The sequence below is a fragment of the Coffea arabica genome, chromosome 11c, assembly GCF_036785885.1.
Source record: "Coffea arabica cultivar ET-39 chromosome 11c, Coffea Arabica ET-39 HiFi, whole genome shotgun sequence".
NCBI classification, from domain to species: Eukaryota; Viridiplantae; Streptophyta; class Magnoliopsida; order Gentianales; family Rubiaceae; genus Coffea; species Coffea arabica.
In genome coordinates this window covers 4,302,480-4,323,175 of record NC_092330.1, presented here as the reverse complement: position 1 = coordinate 4,323,175, position 20,696 = coordinate 4,302,480, and the positions used below count along the sequence as shown (strand labels likewise).

The following is a 20,696-nucleotide window of genomic DNA, read 5'->3' as shown; positions in this document are numbered from 1 at the left end:
AACACTAAATTTTCAAAGCTTTAATGTAACAAATAAAGTTCCAGATACAACTTGTGAAGTAAAAAAGCTCAAAATAATAACCTTATTGTTGCAATTTTTTTTTAACAATAATTTGATCAATTAGCCGTACAAAAGAGGATGAAAGTGTTATTTTTTGGTCTTAGCTAAAATAGAAGCGGGAAGCTGAAAATTGAAGTACAGGCAGGTGAACAAAAGAAGCAGAAACGACATAGTTTTGGCTTTGTTGTTTGATAAAAACACTCACAACATTTAGCAAAAATTTCAGACAAAATTTTCTTTCCCTCTTCTTGCCAGTTTTGGACACTATCATCTTCTTCTTCTCTCCACTACCATCTTGTTGAAATTATCCAAAAAACCACTTTGAGCCACCATTTTCATCCCTAATTTGAGCTACCCAAAAAATTTGTGTGTATTTTGTGGAGTTGCAGATATCAAAAATCCCTAGATCGGTGCAGCAAAAATCCCTAATCAGCAGGAGGAGCTGCTGCACAATCGGGTCACCGGAGGCCGCCTAGAGTTCATTTTGTTATCTCTCTGCCTCTCTCTCCGTCGTCGTCGTTCCACTTCATGTTTTCCGCCAGTTTTCAACTGCCTGTCAAAAAGCACTACTCCTGCCCACTGCCACGGTCCCTTCGGAGGCCGCTTCTTACAGTCAAGTCTTAGACAAATGGCCAGATATCAGAACCTTGAAAAAAATCCACAGCAAGATCGTCTTACATCTGAACCTCAACTCCTGCATTTCCTTTGGCATCAAGTTGATGCGGGCCTATGCTGCTCGTGGCCAAACCAGTATTACCCGCCAGATATTCGATAGAATTCCCGAGAGAAATGTCGTGATTTTTAATGTTATGATTAGAAGCTACATCAACAACCATCTTTATCATGATGCTCTCTTCATGTTTAAGAGCATGAATTCGAGTAACACGAACCCTGATTATTATATATTCCCCTGCATTCTAAAAGCTTGCTTTGCCTCTATGGATCTGCGGGTTGGCTTGCAAGTTCATACCCAAGTCTTGAAAATGAATCTTGATGGAAATTTATATGTAAGGAATGGTCTAATAGCCATGTATGGGAAATGTGGGAGTTTGACGGGTGCTCGTTCTGTCCTAGACGAGATGCCCAGGAGAGATGTTGTCTCTTGGAACTCAATGGTCGTTGGATAATAGCGAAAAAAGATTTTAATTTGGCGAAGCATCCCGAGATCGATGTCCCAAACTTGCAGGTGATTAAGCTGATGCAGAGCTTTAAGTCCAAGGAGAACGTCCGGGAAACCTTCGCTTGGATGCATTACTACTGGTATCTTACGAACGACGGCATCGAGTTCCTGAGGACTTACCTCAATCTTCCCTCTGAAATTATTCTTGCTACTCTTAAGAAGTCCGCCAAGCCCCTCGATCGTCCTATGGGTGGACCTCCTGGTGACCGCCCTCGCGGACCACCAAGGTTTGATGGGGATAGGCCCAGATTTGGGAACAGGGAGGGGTATCGTGCTGGTCTCGTGGACCTCCTGGTGAGTTTGGTGGTGAGAAAAGTGGAGCTCCTGTGGACTACCAGCATGCTTTCAGGGGTTCTGGTGGAAGGCCTGGCTTTGGCCGTGGATCTGGAGGTATGGTTCAACACCACCAAGTTCAAGCTTCTCTTAGATTCATGTTTTGCTAAATTATGTTATTTGCAATTTAGGCTCTCAGATGTTGCAGTTGAAAGTTATGCATGTTGAGATACGTAGTTGATTGAGACTTATCTATAGTTTTGGTTGCTCTAGGTCTTCAAATCAATCTAAGGAATTTCTTAAAAACATGTGGTGGCACCTTTTTTCTGGTGGGGTTCCGTGGGTTTTGCTCATTATTATTGTTATTATTTGCTTCTGAAGCTGAGACCATGTCCATCATGAGGAAGCAAATGCAGACTGCAGAGAGACGGAGGAGGAGGAAAATGGGAAAAGGAATGATGAAAGTTGGAAGGAGGACAAGAAATGGCAGCAGTCAAGGGACCGGATACAATGGGAAATCACGTTAGGAGGTTTATTGTTTGGACAAAATCAGCATTTGAGAAATTGGATGAGATTTACAGGTCATTTGATAGAGGATTAAAGCAGTCATCTGGTAAACTTGAGTTATTAAAGCATTTCTACAATCTTAAGATATTAACTATATATGTCAGGCTGCTATTTGAGATGCAAATTTCTTTTGCATCTGTTACATAGAAACTTTCTTCAAGTGAAGAACATTTAACTATTGAACTTTGATAAAGATATGAGTAGGGTAAGGGCGAATATATACATCAACACTGAAAAGCCGGTATTTATTACAAAAGGCAAAGACAACAAAGCAGTTATTGCAAGTAATATAATGTTAGATGTTAAACTGCATTTTCATTCTGATAGAGTAGGTAGCAGTAACTAGGCATTCTTATATGATAACTTTATCTCAGTTAACTATTTGCAAATGAAATTTATTTAGGCAAATGACCATGAACTCCAGTTTTCCATGGTTGATGGTGATTTCAAGAAGTTTGAAGGAAAATGGTCTGTCAAATCTGGTAAAAGGTAAATTCTGGTGTACCATATTTTGCATCTCCTTCCTGGTGATGTGTGTTTCTGAGGATGATTAAAGACTCAAGTATCATTTGGTTCTTAACATTTTTGGCAATCCATGCTGGTTATCCATCTCAACTATTGCATGAAAATGTAGCCTCTTTAGTTTTGGAGTCTTTATTCAACTAAAATGATATTGTTTACCTTTACATAGCACTGGTAAACATCTTTAGTGCCTAGACTATTGTCTACTGCTTTAATGCCTAAAGGAGTCAGATTTTGTCTACAGCCAAAATGCATTTCCAAATAATGTTGGACATTTTTAGACTAACTTGAGGCACTAAATAGTTATAATATTATTAAAGCAGTGCCTAGTTTTAATTGTACATAGTTTTAATTGCAGCAAATGATGTGAAAAATTTAATAACTGGATTTGTCAAACATTTGAGGTTGTAAGGGTATTTTCTTTTTTTCTTTCAGATAGTCTAAGCAATCAATGGTTGAATGTTCTTGCACTTGATTAATTTTGTCGCAGAAACTCTCTACTTTGCAATGATGTCTACTATTTTCTAACATTTTTTAGTTTGACAATGGTAGTAGTAGCATAAAAGAGTACCATGTTCGAGGCTTTGCAGTTTCCCCCTAATTCTTGCGTTAGTCATATCAGATCTGTCAAAATCTTCATCAAGTTTTATCAATCTGCTATATTGAGAAGAATCAAAGTTGTGATGATTAACAAGGATCCTGACAAGTAACAAAATTCTAGGACTTCTTTTTGTGTGCCTAAGATGTTGTCAAATTTAATAGTTTGATGGTCATATTTTGATCAGCTATTGATTTGTTAAATTAAGTGGCGTTTATTAGATCAGCTATTAAATTAAGTGGAGTTCAAGGATGAACACTATCACACACATGAGTTTTCTTGATGAATGGATTCACCTTGTCAAATTTATCTTGCATCGAGCCTCCAGTGATGAAGAGTCTAGCTATAAAACTGATAAACGCCTATAAAGTATATATTTTCCATTATATAAGCAGCGAATGTCCTAATAATTAGAGTTAGATTTTAGAAGAAATAACAGCATTTTTAGAGGTGGGGACACCTGGGAAAATTTGTGTGTTATTATCTAGAAGTAGTCCCATTCCTCAAGGTCTGAGTAAAGCATGTTAAAGTAGCGACATGTACTGCTTTTTCATGCTTGATATAAGTGGTACAGGAAGACATTTTTATTTGGCCGAAGTTGGTTGCTAATCGGTAGTTCAAGACTTTGGCACTCAGATTACACTTTTTCTAGAGGGAATGGAATGGGTCCTGTTTTCGGCTTCAATTAAATAGAAAAGAGCGCTATCTTCGAGGTCATAGATGAGAGTTGACAAGATAGAAAATGGAACCAGATTATGAATTAGGATGAGAAACTATTGTTTGTACTTTCAACTTCCTTAGTGGGAGATGTCTGTGATAAAAATCATGGAGCCATGTTTTGAAGCATACTTTTGTTTGCAGGTCGTGCTAACTCCGACACATTTAGCTATTGTGATGGAATATGCTGCTGGTGGAGAGCTCTTTGCAAAAATTTGTAGTGCTGGTGGATTCAATGAAGATGAGGTGTAAACACATGCAAAATATATTTCGTTTGCCTTGATCTCAATTTCTTTTGGCATTGATTTTATAGAGAGATACTTATGGGACTTTCTTATTGTTAAAACGCAGGCTCGCTTTTTCTTCCAGTAATTAATATCTGGTGTTAGTTCCTGTCATTCAATGGTGAGATATTAGAACTATTTATTCTTTTTGAGTCCTCTTATTATTATCTCATTGTTCTCTCAATGCAGGAAATCTGTCACATGGACTTGAACTAGAAAACACACTTTTGGATGGGAGTCCAACACCACATCTTAAAATATGTAATTTTGGTTATTCTAAGGTTACAAATCTTTGCATTTGGAATTAAAAAAAAATGTGATTCAATTGACTTCATATTTTTTTCTGTGGATAATTTGAAATTTTGTTGGTTTTTGGCATTTACTTGCAGACTGATTTGTTGCACTCACAACCCAAATCGGCGGTTGGAACACCAGCATATATTGCACTTGAGGTCCTGTCAAGGAAGGAATATGATGGGAAGGTCTGTATCATCAAAATTCTTGAAGAATTTACAGAGATTCTCTCCCTCTGAGCATTAGTTTCCTCTTCTAGTTAACTGTTCACGATGATAGTATAATGGAATTTCCTCCCTTTTACTGTGATATGGTATTACTAGATTGACTAGTATCCCCAACTTGCATCCAAACATAGTCAAAAGTAGTAGTACTGTGATGAGCAACTTTAGGGGAAGACCCTTCTAGACCCTCCCAACCTTGTAATTATCAGAGTTGGATCTTTTCTCCCAATGAAAATTGAACTCTGTTGTTCTCATGAATTCAAGACCTCTGACACACAAAGGTAATCAGCAACCTTAAGCAAATAAAGATGGATGAAGAGACACCACGATTAGGGAACAAACTAATCGATAAAGTCTGATTTGAACCCTAAGCTATGAACTCAAGAATTCAAGAGTAAATTCGATTAAGAACTTAAAAGAAAATTCCTCACGATTTTTGGTTGTAACAATCTGTTTTTCACTCATACAATAGGTGCCTTTTATAGGTTAAAATTAGGGCAAATCCAGCCCACATAAACCTGAAATAGGAATTCGGTCCGCATAAAGAGCCGGCTCTTTAAAGCTTCCCGATAAGGCCCAATAAGTAATAAAAATACTCAACGACTAACAACTACTAAACTAGCCAGTCTTAAAACAACTACCAACTAGACTAACAAATATGAGGTCATTCTTTCACTTCAAACGTACAAGTGAACAGGGTAACTTCATGGTCTATCAAATTTTCAAACTTAGCTTGCTCCTTGCTCATATGGTGAATGATCAAAGCTCGTAAAGCTTTCTTCACCTTTTTGGATCTTGACCTTGTCATCGGACCACCAATGTTGATCAAAGGATCCTTGACCCAAGGTTGAAGTTGTTGCGCACCCGTATCCGCATTATTCCCTCTCTCCTCGAAAGGATTCATCCTCGAATCTTCAAAGTCTCCTCTTGCAAGTGGTTTGTTCACAAATCAATGGTGCGCTTAAAGGGTAGCAATGTTGGAAATAGATGAGTGACTACGAGCCATGTTGCATGTCGTTTGGTCAGTTTCGGGAAGCTCTCAAACAAGGACATGCGCCAAGGTAGGAAAGAGCTTGTGTAAGGCGTGTGAAAACCTCAAGTGACAATCCAAAACTCTCTGATTAGCCTTTGGTCATGGATCTTCACATTGACACCTTGATTGTGTAAAGGTGTAAAATCCAGCACTAGTTGACATTGATTTGAATCATCTTGTAAGGATAAAATGGGAGCAACTTGTTGCACGGATGAGGCACTAAAAAACTTGTGGAGGACAGTTTTGGGATCTTGTGTCACACACAATTTCTCATCTTTCAATATATAAGGTAACAAACAATTGAATTCCACTTCATGAGGGTTACTCGAACTAGCACAAGTTGAAGTTGACAAATTGAGCACTTGGCCACCAACTTTTGGCTGTGTGAATAAGCATAAAAGATCACCACCTTTAGTTGGAATAAGCACGAAATCAGGTTGCAAGTCTTTAATTAAAACTGAAAAATTTTGGACAGCTTTACAACCTACAAAAACAAAATAACCTTCAACTTGAAACAAATTAGAAATTGGGTAAAGAAATAATGGTATATCATCAATTAAATTATAAGAAAATATAAAACAAGTTTTAAGTGTGAAAACTCCATTTGACACTTCATCATTCCTTTCACCAATTGATTCAACTTGAGAAGGCATTGCTAGCCTTTTATACTTTCCTTCAAAATCTGCATAAGAAATACAAGTGTTATGATGGAAATTATACTCGAAAGAAGGTAAAGATGATGAATGAGCCATAGTTAGCAAATGAGAGTCAAAATTTGGAATTCTCCCTTGATGATGGATTTGACTTGATTCCCCTTTGGTATGGACAGATTTGAATTGAAATTGTTCCATGAGATGATTTCAAATAGATTTAATTCCTAAAAGACAAACTCCATGGAAGATAGTGAATTGTACAAGTGACTTTGGAATGGAGCATAGCATGACTAACTTCACTTGACTTTGCTTAATCTGCATAAACGAAGAAACACTAAATAAACCCAAGGTAAGTTCATTAGAAAAACAATAAACTCTCACATTTTTGCTCAAAATCGGCTCACTTTCTCTTTTTCTTCCTTTTTACCACTCATCTTATCAGATTTTTCCATCTCTTTATCTAGCTTAACGCCCTCGATTGCTTTCTCATTATCAACCACCTCAACAAATGGTTCAATAGGATGAGATACTCCTTTGTTGGGAATAGGGTCAGCTCCCTCCTTCTTAGAAAACTCACTTTGATAGCATTCATTTGACTCCATTTGTTTTTGGTGTAGAAGACGTTGATATGTCTCCCAAAATGACTCCTCATGAGGTGATTCAACTCTAGGTTTAGGCTTAGAAAATGTTGAATGAACCTTCTTATCACCTCTTGTATAAACCAGCTTTAAAGAGGTAGATGGCATGGAACCCCTCCTCTTGAGAGATTCGTTCTCTCGTTGGAGCCAATTGTACAAGTCCGCAGTATAATGGAAGGGTACAAATCGTTTCCTTATCACTTGCTTCATTTCAATCCAAATGTCAATTGGTTGTTTCCTATTTCTCCTGCTTGTGGCACATACTTGCTCCCACCAAATAGATGCATAATCTTGAAATTCAATAGCTGCAAGTTTCACCTTTTTCTCTTCAGAGTAGTTGTGGACTTCAAACACTTGCTCAACTCGCCTAACCCAATCCAAGTAAGATTCAGGATTATTTTTCCCATGAAAAGTAGGCATCTTGGTTTTGATGGAACCAAAATTGTTATCGGTTCTCCTAGGTCGGTCTCGACCTTCCCTCACTCCCCTTTGACTTTTCCTTGATCGAAAGGAGGTGTTAGAATGATATCCTTCATCATCCGCATCATGATCAGCACTCTGAACACTCGAAATCCTATTGTATGTATCTCCGATACCTCGCATCTCAATGGCAGCCAACCTGTCAGATATTTGTGTCATCACAACTTCATGTCTCTCCGCTTGTTTTTGAAGAACTTGGAGCACCAGTTTGAGTGATATGTCGGTCTCAGACGGCTCAGGCATGTTTCTCTCTTGAGACATATTGTCCAACCTGCAAAACAAGTGTATCCTAGTCTACCTTGCAAGCACTCGTGTATCACTTAACGGAACACACTCACTCTCAATTTTTCTTTTTGAAGTTCTTAAAACAACTCAAACTCTCAAAAATTTCAGAATTAATTACCCTATAAGCAAGTAACAAGACATAAAGCAGAATTTTGCAAATCTTAGAAAAACTCTACCCGAAACTAGAATTTTTTTTGAGCTGCTGTTTTTGCTAAGTTTCTGATCAGTATTTTGAAGGGTAAGTGGTGCTTTTGGGGTGCTCAAATAATGTGCGAACCAGTCCTCAAATTTCAATCAAATCGGCTCGCAAAGACTAGCTCAACCGATTTTAGAAACCCAAGAATTTAAAGGCGGTTTGGCTAAGGTGTTTGTGGCGGTTTAGGTTTGATTTGAAAACTGATTTGGGGGTGTTTGGGGCTGGTTTGGTAGTTTGGGATCGTTGGAATTCAATTAAGATTGGAGACTCAAGAATTGAAAACCAATCAAGATTTGAAAACTCAAGTTTTAGGAAACCAATCAAGATTTGGAGACTAATCAAGAATTGGAAACTCAAGATTTGGAAAACTTGATTTCCTTTATGTGAGAGCCGATTCCTTCTCTTCTTCCTTTTCTTTTTTTCGTTCTCCTTTTTTTTTTTTTTTGCTTCGACTCTTCAAGGAACACAAATTCAGGTCACACCAACAAGTTCAAGAAGACAAATGAAAGGTTAAGCAAATTTCAAGAAGACCCTAGTTCTTGATTTATTGTTCAAGAACTTTCAAAACAAGATTTAGTGGTCCAAGAACTTCAAGAATTTAGTTTAAGAAACTCAAGAACTTTCCCAATTTATGTTGTGGTGTCCAAGGTTTACAAGAACAACAACCAATATTCAAGAAGGCAAAACAGAATTTCAGCAATATTCAAAAGAAAATTCCAGCAATATTCTAGCAACTTGGACACTAAAACAATATAAGGTATGTGACTTTTTTTTTTTTTTGTCTTAAACCCTAACAATCCAAATCACAAGTATAACAGACCCAAGAACTTGGACAGAAAACACAAAAGACAGCACCCAAACAGATTTTTTTTTGACTCGAATGAACAATAACGTGAACAGTACGCTACAGTACAATGAACAGTATTCGGTACAGTATTGATGAACAGTAATCGCTACAGTATTTTTTTTTCTTTTTTGACAAAAGACACAAACTAACAAGATATGAACAACTTCAATTAAAAGAGAATTAACCTAGCTCTGATACCAACTGATGAGCAACTCTAGGGAAAGACTCTCCTAGACCCTTCCAACCTTGTAATTATCAGAGTTGGATTTTTTCTCCCAATGAAAATTGAACTCGGTTGTTCTCATGAACTTAAGACCTCTGACACACAAAGGTAATCAGCAACCTTAAGCAAATAAAGATGGATGAAGAGACACCACGATTAGGGAACAAACTAATCGATAAAGTCTGATTTGAATTCTAAACTATAAACTCAAGAATTCAAGAGTAAGTTCGATTAAGAACTTGAAGGAAAATTCCTCACGATTTTTGGTTGTAGCAATCTGTCTTTCACTCATATAATAGGTGCCTTTTATAGGCTAAAACTAGGGCAAATCCGGCACATAAACCTGGAATAGGAATTCGGTCCGCATAAAGAGCCGGCTCTTTAAGACTTCCCGATAAGACCCAATAAGTAATAAAAATATTCAACAACTAACAATTACTAAACTAGGCAGTCTTAAACAACTACCAACTAGGCTAACAAATATGAGGTCATTTTTTCACTTCAAACGTACAAGTGAACAGGGTAATTTCATGGTCCATCAAATTTTCAAATTTAACTTGCTCCTTGCTCGTATGGTGAATGATCAAGGCTCGTAAATCTTCTTTCACCTTCTTGGATCTTGATCTTGTCATCGGACCACCAATGTTGATCAAAGGATCCTTGACCCAAGGTTGAAGTTGTTGTGCACCCGTATCCGCATCATAATGTTTCTTCTAAATCAGCAATATGGCCCTTGTCTCAAGTATCTTGTAAACTTTGTGCTAGTGGTTATGCTTGTTCAGTTCATTTCTTCTTGCTTAACAGGCAGGCACTGCTGCCTACTTTCTGCTCATTAAATAGTTTCGTCTCAAGAAGGTCTTCATTCATTTTGTAATTGCTGTCTATTTTCTAGATTGCGGATGTATGGTCCATTGGTGTGACATTGTACGTGATGTTGGTGGGAGCTTATCATATTCACTTAATTGGATTTTTGTTCAGTATGATTATTCATTCAAATTCAATAGTGTATGCTTGTAATGGCATTTTTTTTTACTGAAATCGATTCTAATGCATATGATACTTTTCTTTCAATGCAGTACAATGCTATTAAATGCTCTTGAGGAGGTGAAAAAGGTTGGCTTTTGGATATGCTCATGAAGATGACTTCAGTTTGACATAAATTGCTGCTTTAGTCTATGTTTTTGTTTGGAAAGAGTACTTTGTTTTTTTGGATGCGTAATGGCTGTTACTAGTTGAACTGGTGTGAATTTAGTACTCTATTGTTTGGATGGATAATGGCTGTTAGTACTTGAACTAATGTGGGCTTTGGAACCCATTTTGGTTAATGTGTGTTGTGATGCATTTAGAGATGTTTATAACCATATATATATATATATATATATATATATATTTGAGGGTTCATTGTACATTAATTACTATCGTTTTTTGCATTAGTCGAGCCACAATTTTCTGTTATGGTTGTTGAAAATGCAATAGAATTGCAGCTCTTGTAAACAAAGTTGTAAGTTCACTAAGTGACGATTATTCTTGTCACAAAATACTAGGAGTGAGAGTGACAAGTTCAAGTTGTCACTGTGCGCATTCAAATTTGTGACGACTTCTGCTATCTTTTATGACAAAAAAATTTTGGAAACAGTGACAAGAAACTTCGTCACAAAATACTATTCTTTAGTGACGACTTAGTCTTCGTCATTAAATAATAATATTTAGTGACGACTTTGTAGATGTTGTCACACGTACCCATTTGTGACATAGAATTAGTGACAACGATGTGACAATGGAAAAAGTCGTCACATTACTCATATAATGACGACTTTCTAATTTTTAGTGATGACTTTCTATTGTCACAAAAGGCCAAATTTTTTGTAGTGCCTCTAACCCAGTTTAGGTTTTGCTTGATCATTTTGGTAGCCAACATGGACCTTTAGTCACCATTGCTCTGGCTATCGACTGTATGGTCCTAATGCAATGCTCCATTCAATTTCTTCCATGGTTTTTGTTTATCCAAAAACTTTTATTTCTGTAATATACCTATATTCATGTTATCCATTTCCTTGTAAATATTTCGTAATTTTATGCATGTAATAAATGTTCAATGTTAGTTGTAAGATGTGTTTTGGCATTAATCCTTTATTAAACTTGATTTTCAAGTTTCTAGAGTTTTCGCATCTTGTGGAGAATTTCATGATTTCAATTCTAGATTGCTCCAAACAACGTTTAGCAGGTCTTTGCAAAAAGTGTCATAGTTATCATACCATTTGTTTTATCATATAGCTTAATAAATAAAAACCATATGATAGAATAATAATGAGATTGTAATTAACAAAAATGGGAGTGCAAATAACATTTTCTGCTGGAAAATTGTTAAGATTATTGCTTCAAATTGAGCCATTTTATCCACTTACTAATTCGTTTTGGTTAATTTCTGAGATGGCATAAACCTTTTGAAGTTATTCGAAATTCAACTTCTAAGTAATCAGTAAATGATCTTTGATCATGGTATACAAATAGAAGCATCTGAGTTGGACTAAGCAGCAACTTCTCTCAAAACATTATTGGTTGCATTTTCTCCAAAAATAAAGTGCAGATGTAATGGCATATTAGTAACTAATTAACATGTAATGGCACATTAGTAACTAAGTAACCAAGAATGAAGTTTATTAATCTGTAGTAAAAAAAATCAGGGTACAATATTTTGCTTGAGGATAATGAGGATAAAGACTAAAAATAAGTTTTGCACACGTGAACTAGTGCTTTGCATAGTTTTAGTTTTTTAGATTAAAATCATCCTTCTTTTTAATAGTTAATTAGTTAGCACTTGAGTTATTAATCCTTATTGTTTAAAGTTAACTATTATTTTGCTTCTTTATTTGGAAATATAATTTAACAAACACATACTATACGTGACAAAAGTTCGTTCAATAATTGAAAAAAATTCTTTAAATGTCCTAAATACATTGGGTATCAAATTTGTCGTTAACAAAATGTTAGGTTCTAAAACTACGCATATACTAAACATTGAGAACAATATTTGCTTTTGCCAGAATTTTAAGGACTAAAACCGCATAGCAACTAAAAGTGCACTTTTCCCAAAAATTATAAAACCCAATCCAAAAATTTCAAAAAACCAGCTATAAAGTCATTCAACAGCATATGCGTATCAAAACTCCTGCCAGTATGTGCTGTCTAGCCTTCACGCTGAATTCGAACAATCATTTTTCAACCACAAAACCGCCACCACCTCCACCACCGTCATTCTCCCTTTCCCCACCATCCTTCTCCTCCTAGTGACCATATTCAACACGACAACATGTCTCTTTACTGGTAGACGTGGAACATAAAGGTGAGGCCCAATACTTGGAGATTTGTGTTTGAAATTATGGCACTATTAGAATAATAGTGACTGAAAATAAACTAACTTTTTTAAACATGTAGCATTTTGAATGTAATACTGCATGTAGTTTTGTTTGCTATTTGAAATTAGTATTAAAAGTTTGTTTTTGTTGATCATTAGAGCAATTGTTGCTTTGAATCATTAATTTCTCCCTCGTTGCGTTTGAATTTGCGATAAATATTTTTTTGGCAACAAATCCTTTGATTGTTGTGTGTTAAACCTATGCTTTGCTAGTAGTAATAGATATTAGCAATTGACATAAAATGTCAAATAGTACTCATTTTTACTCTAATTTTCCTCGAATTCGGTAACACTTATTGTTACTCCAAATTTCTCCTATTACCATAGTTCCAAGAATGGGTACTATTCAACATGTGTTGATTCAACGTTTAAAATGAGTTTTTAGTTTCAAGGTAGTACTAAAATAAGGTTAGTGGGCCATGGATAATTTAATATTTTTTGTAATTTTAGTTTTACTAGTGCTAAAGGCACATGCGAATAAATTTTATATAAATTGTCGTTACTAAAGGAAATTGTGGCATTTTAATGTTTACTCCCATCAAATGATGGTTTTAGTAGTTATAATGTTAAAAGAGTTAGACACTGTCATTTTGTCAAGAAGTGTTTAAATTAGTTATGGTTAAAATAGTTATTAGGTAGTTATTTTAGCAATTTGTGCTTAGGTAGTATAGTAATAAGTAATGACAAAAATGTTTACCCCAAACCCCCCACCTCTCCCTTTACATATACTCCTTCTGTCCCAAATTTAGAGGCGTTTTTTGGGACTGTAACTTTTTATGTACAGTAGATTATTAATGCCATCTGATGCTTTACTTCTAAATTTACCCGGTAGAAATACATTAGTAAGCTAAAGTTTGTATTTTTCAAAGAGTCATAATTCTATGGGTCCTATCTCAATCAAGTGCATCTCTTCATACATTAAAGACATGCACCAATATTAACCTTATAAAGTGGGAGTTGTCTTACACACTCTTTTAGCTTCTCTAAATGAGAATAAATTGTGGGTCATACTAAATTTCTTAGGATATTTTTGCACATGCACTATAAGGGTAAGAATGGAACTGTGGAAGGGAAAAGCATGGCTCTAATTTTGGGACAATAAAAAGATGAAACATGACATTAATAACGGGACGAAGGGAGTAGTATAGATATTGTGAACTTTTTCTCCTTTTAGGAAAGTTGATTTCAAACCTTTCTTCATGTAACTCTATTTACATGGCTTAATTTAGATATGGTAATGAGTAATTAGTAATCCATCTTGATAGGAACAAAATATCTATATTTTGTGGGAATTTTTCTTGCTTTCGACTATAATTGGATTCTAGTGATATATGCTTATCTCTTAGTGCTTCCACCTCTGTTATTCAACAACTATTTATACCACTAACAAACTATAGTCATAGGAAAAGCAAGTACTGTATTTTGTTTTCAACTTTTTCCATTATGTTAATCGATTCTTATTAACTAAAACTATTGTGGCATCATTAGGTAGATATGATGGAGCAAGGCATTATTTTTTTTTTCTAGTTGCATTTAGTCACTTATGATCATGCTTATCCTTTTTAACCTAGCTACAATTGAAACTGCTATTGAGATGATAAGTTATGGATCCTATTTTCTTTGATTCCATTGAACTAAACACTATTTTATTCTTGAAATAACCTTTGCACTTTACTAAAGTTCGAATCCACTTAATGATGCATTCGTACTATCATACTATATTAATTTTAAGTGTATTGTGTTTCTTTAAGTTGGATATGTTGACATTAAATTGTGCTTATGCTTTGCTTTTTTGTTTTAAATAATTATCTTTCAGTCTTTTCCTTTTTCATGATGGTTAGTTATATGCTTCAAGCTGAGGATAATATGGATCCTATTAAATAGTAATTCTGCCTTTTGGCCAATCTACTTGTGGAAGAGTTAGAATGATTATTTGTTATGTACCTAATATCTGCTAGTAGATCATGCACTATATAGTCCTAGTTATTCTCCTTTTGACTATTTAACCATGCGTAAATTCATATTGTATTGAATGATTATCTTCTTTTATGTTTCTTCACTAGTTGTTCCTATTTACAAATTGATTAATGCAATATTATAGCATATCTGATCCACACAGTTATATGCATGACATCTTGATGCTAATACTATAGGAGGTTGAGGAGATCCAACTCTAAGTTTTATTAAGCTTGCGGTGTTTAATAAGGAAAAAGCGACTAACTATAATCCTATATATATTTAACAAATAAAAATTCATGCATGCTTGATTCTGGTTCCACTTTCTTCCCAGAAAGCTGCTTTTCTGGCATAAATAAATTGTTATTGTAGCAAGTAAATATTTCTTCCTTAATTATCTTTGAAATTAGATGGATACCATCTTCCATCATTTCTTTTTTAAAATTATTATTATTTCTTTCGTCTTGTAGGCATATCTATTATGATCTCCATCAATATGACCTTCTCAAAGTTGTACACTCTTTGCATACTCTGGGAGGAAGTCCACAAGAGATTGTGAGTTTTTCTTTGTTCTGATCAAATTTCTTTAAAAGGAAAACATTATTTTCGAAGGACTATCCCCAATATTGCTCAGTGTAATGCACTAGATTTGAAATCTTGAGAGCCTCTTTGCTTGCACTAGCTTTTGACAGGATCATGCTTAGACATGTAAACTAATTTTGATTGATTTTGCAAGAAGGACATCCTCAAAAGATGGCTAAGAGGCAGTCCAAACAAATGCTAAGAAATTCAATGAGACTTCTTCCTTGGCCATCGGTAATGCAGTGTAAGTCTTTCATTAACTCTTTTTTTCATATGAAGGTGATCTTCTTTTTGCTTGCTCTATCATAATCGGGTCATGTCAGGTCGTAACTTTTGACTCTTAATTGTTATCTCTGTGAAGTGTAAATATTGCAATTTGTTATTGTTTGACATCAACTTGATTTGCACAAAGGCATAGGTTAGGAGTCTGTTACAGTGACAGAAAATATGAATAACTTTTGATTTGAAGTTTGAAATATGGTGTAATAGGTTATCTTCTTCCTTTGACCATGAGAGACCCAATACAACCTGACTGTGAGATGAAATATAACTGATGAAAAATTCCAAGAAGCTAAACTATGCATAATTACTACTATCAGTTTTCTAACCATAATTTTTTCTTATTGGGAAGGCTGAGGAATTTTCCCTATTACATTCTAAAGGAGTGCCCTTGAGCTTCATAAAATTTACATCGATAAACTTTTATAAATGCTGCATGTCCCTAGTGCTTTTGTTTTGAGGGAATTTTTTATCCCTTTTCCATCTGACGTAGTTGCACAAATTTCTATTAGTATTTTTTAAATTTCCATTCATGTTTAGGCTACTAGGGAGAGAGTGGATAATTGGGTATTTGGCAGGTAGGTCTTAAATTAATCGCATAATATTATTTTTTGACCCAAACACTTGGTAGGAGGTCTGTTTCAGCTTATCAATTTCATCTCCTATTTTAAAGAAGGTGGAGTTTTGTGACTTGGATATTGAGATAAGCTGAAACAGAGATGAAATAGGAGGAATGTCATTTTTTCTTTTTCATTTGAGCTTGTGGAGTAAATCTGCCTCTTGGTGAAATTTTTTAGGAAAAGATATAGTTTTTTTTTAAATGCTTATTTGTTTCATAGGTTTCATCCTTGTTCCACGAAAGAGATGTACCTGTCTTTGTTTGACTTAGATCACTTATGTTCAATAAATTCCTAGACTTTTATCTAGACACTCAAATATACTTTTCACAAATTTAAGTACCATACCAATTGATTTTAGTATCAATATGGAATAAATTCTAGTGCATGGGAGTTTTGCAGTAAAGTGGCATGCATCCTATACATGTAAGTACATCGCTTATTGGCTGTCATTATTGTGGTTCATATGTAGTAAATCTAATTTTGTTATAGACCTTAATACGTACAAGCCTCACTTGTTTTAGATACCCTGCAATGTATTTTGCAGACTTTGATTTTTTATCAACATTTTATTTTCATGTGTGTTGTATCTAGACGTGTCTTTCGTTGTTTGTGTACTTCTTGCAAGGAAGATAGCTTTAGTAGATTTTATATCTTGTTAAGCTAGCATCTTAGCCAAAAGAAATTGATTGCTAGGAATTGGTTGCCCCTGATATCCATCTTACGTGCTCTTCCTAAATTCAAGATATCCATATTACAACATTTTCTTTTCTGGTATGTTGTATCTATGTGCGTCTTTTGTTGTCTGTGTACTCCTTCTTGTAAGGAAGATAACTTTAGTAGATTTTACATTTTGTTAAACTAGCATGTTAGCCAAAAGAAAGTGATTGTTGGAAATTGGTTACTTGTGATATCCATCTTACACCATTTTTCTAAATTCAAGATATCCGTAAAAGAAATCAATTCATGATTTTCTTTCATGAGAGGGAGAATACCGATTGTGTTTGTTTTCATAATTGTACAATAGTTATATCCCTAGTATGCTTATAAGAGTTTAGAATAAAAGAGCTATCTTTAGTGCTTATATTAATTTACAGACATGAGAACCTAGAAACTATCCATTAACCTTCTACAAGAAAAAACCCTGTTATAATGGTATATTTTCCCCTTGTATCACAAGTATACTTCTGAACAATGTTATGATCATGTCTAGCTTATCTTTTGCTAACTAAGGACTAGTTTTACTTCGAGTATATCAAAACCAGTTACCGGCTGCTATTTTATGCAATCAAACTAGTGGCCCAAAATACAATGGGTGTAGCTAAACTCTTGCCGCTTGCCAATCAAACAAATAATGTACAATATAATAGTTTTCAATGTGAATATTGTTTTCCAAATGAGTTATAAAGAAGATATTGAACTGCAAGAGTGCTATTGAGGATTAAAGACAAAAACTAATGGAGTTGTCAAGGCACTGACACAAGTTTTCCGTGGTTCCCACTTGCCGTAACACTGTATTTGGTAGTTAAGAAGAAGAAGAAATAGCCAAAAAAAAAAGGCGTGACTAGGGGTGAAATCGAGCCGAGTCGAGCTCGAGTAGTAGCCTACTCGAGCTCGAACTCGACAACATCCACCAGGAATCGAGCTCCAACTCGAGCTCGATCGAGCTCGAGCAATTAAGATCGGGATTGACTCGAGACAAGCACGAGTAAGATCGTACTCGACTCGATCGAGCTCGAGCTCGAGTCGAGTACTCGAACTTGACATGCATCCGATCGAAGCAACAACAGCAACAACAACAACATCAGCCCTACTTCCCCTCTTTCTCTCTTTTTCTTCTTCTTTCTTTTCTTTCTTCTTCCTTTTCTTTCTTTTTCTCCTTCTTCTTCCTTCTTTTCTCCTTGTCCGCCGCCGCCACTTTGCACCCCGCCAGATCGCCGCAAGCCACACTGCCGCCCATCGCGCCTGTTGCCCAGCCGCGCCTCGCCACCAGCAGCTCCTTCTCATGCAACCCCTGCGCGACTCAACCGCAGTCGCCCCCTTGCGAGCAGCCTGCCCCTTGCGCTCCAGTTCACCTCCAGGCAGATCGAGCAGCAACTCAGCCGCAGCAGTCCAGCAGCAGCTGCGCACGATGCGCAGTCATCCGCCAGCGCGCGACGCCCTCTCCTCCACGGCGTGCGCCAGCAGCGCGCAAGACTCAAGAGCTTCCTCTAAGTCAAGACTCAAGAGCTCAGAAACCATTACAAGTATTGCAGCAGCAGCAGCCCCCAATTTTTTTGAGTTGTGACAATTGAGATTTGAGAAGATGAGCCAAAGACTGAGATTGGGATTTGAGAGGTAAGCTGAACTCTGAAGACTGAAGAGGAACGAAGAAGGCGAATGAAGGACAGAGTTTGCAATGCATTTCATCGTTTTTAGTTTACGAGCCAAAATTACTTATTCACCCTTCATTATTATTACAACATAACTGGTTAAGCCCGTAAATATTCTAACTAACAAACCTAAAAGAGTAAATTGATATATAAAATATACAAATAGGCCACCAAGCTCGAGCTACTCGACGAGTTAAAATTTCTTGCCATTAATTACTCGAACTCGACTCGTTTTACTGTAGCAAGTAGCTCGAAATCGCCTCGAGCTCGAATTTGCTCGAGCTCGATTCGAGTAGCTAACCAAGCTACTCGCGAGCTCGATTCAAGCTACTCGAATTCTCTGCACCCCTAGGCGTGACCCAATCCATTTAGGTTTTTGACAGCTTTTAACTAGACTATAGATTGGGCTACCAAAAACAAAAGAAAGTGTGCATTATCTCCTATTTGCAATAGGAATGGTTTTGTTTATTAATAAGGAAACTAATTCATAATATGCACTTTAGGAAAGCTAATCATTTTGATATTAGTATCATCCATAAAATAATAGCCAAAGGTGGTATTGTCATTATTCTTTTGCTTACGAGCTTAGCTCCAATTCAATTTAACAAAATTTTGGTGAAGCAAAAATTTGTCATTTATTCTCTCATCGCTGTCAATCAGATAAAACTTTTCCATGCTGATCTCCACCTGTCTATAATTTCCACGTGTGCTGTAGCTTATCTTTCTGCCAGCTGCATTCAAACCACTATTTTACGTTTCGAATCTTTACTCCATCCATTGTCCTTTTCTTATCATTTTCTCACATTTTGAGTAGATACTGGATGTGCTTTTCTAGATAATCTGGGCAATGGAGGGAAATGTTGCTATCAGAGGATAGAGTGATGCCATAGTGATAAGGTTTTTTGCTTATAAATGTATCGTTATTCTGTGATGTCTACAATTCGTTTGAGTAGTTGACAATGATTAAATTGTCTGTAAGAGTAGCATAAGGATTTTTGGAATTAAGGAAGTTCTTTCCTTTGCTTGGGGGTTCAAGCAAATTTTCCTTGGGATGTAACTGAAGAAAAAAAGGCAAACTTATTAGTTTATGAATTTGCATGATTTTGAAACATTATTCTACTTCAAATGTCTTGATTTCTTTGCAGTCTTTGGAGATTTTTTAATCCATGTTAAACCTTGACTACTGAATGTGTAGACTTTTAATGTCCTTACACTCAGCTGTATTGATTTGTCTCTAGTCTCCATTTGCTAAATTGTTTTTGGGACTGAGTTGTTTGACTGCTTGATTTGTTAAACCTTTTTAGGTGCTTTATAGTCTATGTCCATCAAGTATATGCATTTTCGAAATAGAAGAATTTAATCAACTTCATTTGGTCCAAGTACAAAATCATTGATCTCTTACTTTTCTTGCTTTCTTTCTTCTTAAGTTTTAGAGGAAGTGTTATGAAAGTTATGATGGCAACTAGTTTTGATATGGTAGGTTGTCGATTCCTAACTTGGATCCAGAAAATTGTAATACATATGTTAAGTCACATATCATTGCAACTTATTTGCGGCTTGTTTAGTTCATGTGAAAGTTACATAGTCAATTTTAGCATGAACACGACATATCTGATATATATTTGAATTAACTCATACAGATTCTGGAGTTAATCATCTTAACGTACGATCAAGGTGAGTTCTCTATTTTGTGGAATGCTCTTCATACAACATACCAGATGCGAAGTCCCTTCATGACTTTACAAAAATTTTTATTCCCTTTTTCTTCATTCTCGATCAGAAAACTACAACTTCACTAAACCTTCAATCCCAACATAAGAAGATGTCAAACACTGAGAAAGTCAAGTACAGTGAACACCTGATGCAAACCACAAAATTCATATCCCAATCCGATGTGAATGCTTATCCTAAAGTTCTCGGGATCTTAGTAACTGATCCCCACTACACTGATTCTTCCAGTGATGAAGAGGGCAGCACTAGTCATCGCTATAGGGTCAAAAAGTACATCAATGAGATCATATTCAAGCACCTCCCTTTTGAAGAAAATTGTAACAATGATGGGAACGTAAAAGAGAAACCTAGCAACAGAAATGTAGCGGGGAACAAGAGAAAAAGAAAAGGCACAGAAAAAGCGGAGTCTAAAGATGAGAGCAAGCGTAAGAAGTTTCGTGGTGTGCGTCAGCGGTGTTGGGGCAGCTGGGTAGCTGAGATAAGAGATCCTATTAAACAGAAACAAGTGTGGCTTGGCACTTATGATACAGCAGAAAATGCTGCAATAGCTTATGATCGTGCAGCTATTCAGTTTCGTGGAACCAAAGCAATCACAAACTTTCTCCCACCACCGCCAGTTAAAGATGAACTCTCAAGCATCACAACTAGAGCTGTTAATCGAACTGGGTAG

At 36.0% G+C, this 20,696-nt stretch overlaps 2 protein-coding genes and 1 pseudogene across 5 annotated transcripts; all 3 read left to right on the top strand.

The window, feature by feature from the left end:
• Positions 1-276: 276 nt before the first annotated feature.
• LOC113715724 (small ribosomal subunit protein eS10z-like) lies at positions 277-1,819 on the top strand (annotated as a pseudogene).
• Positions 1,494-10,492, top strand: LOC113715725 (serine/threonine-protein kinase SAPK2-like). 4 transcript variants are annotated; one of them, XR_011823400.1, is made up of 6 exons: positions 1,494-1,630; positions 1,895-2,094; positions 2,484-2,562; positions 4,062-4,163; positions 4,269-4,462; positions 4,591-4,977. XR_011823400.1 is itself a non-coding variant. In XM_072071434.1 (6 exons), the coding sequence occupies exons 2-6, from the start codon at positions 1,997-1,999 to the stop codon at positions 10,162-10,164; spliced, it is 378 nt and encodes a 125-aa protein (XP_071927535.1). In that variant the 5' UTR covers positions 1,494-1,630; positions 1,895-1,996; the 3' UTR covers positions 10,165-10,492. The 4 variants fall into 4 exon arrangements, 2 of the variants coding, with proteins under 2 accessions (XP_071927535.1, XP_071927536.1); XM_072071434.1 differs by lacking the exons at positions 4,269-4,462; positions 4,591-4,977 and adding exons at positions 9,967-10,051; positions 10,151-10,492; XR_011823401.1 differs by lacking the exons at positions 1,494-1,630; positions 1,895-2,094 and adding an exon at positions 2,133-2,374 and having other exon boundaries at positions 2,484-2,569.
• A 9,625-nt stretch (positions 10,493-20,117) lies between these two features.
• Positions 20,118-20,696, top strand: LOC113715838 (ethylene-responsive transcription factor CRF2-like). The gene has a single exon (XM_027240140.1). The coding sequence runs from the start codon at positions 20,118-20,120 to the stop codon at positions 20,694-20,696; it is 579 nt and encodes a 192-aa protein (XP_027095941.1).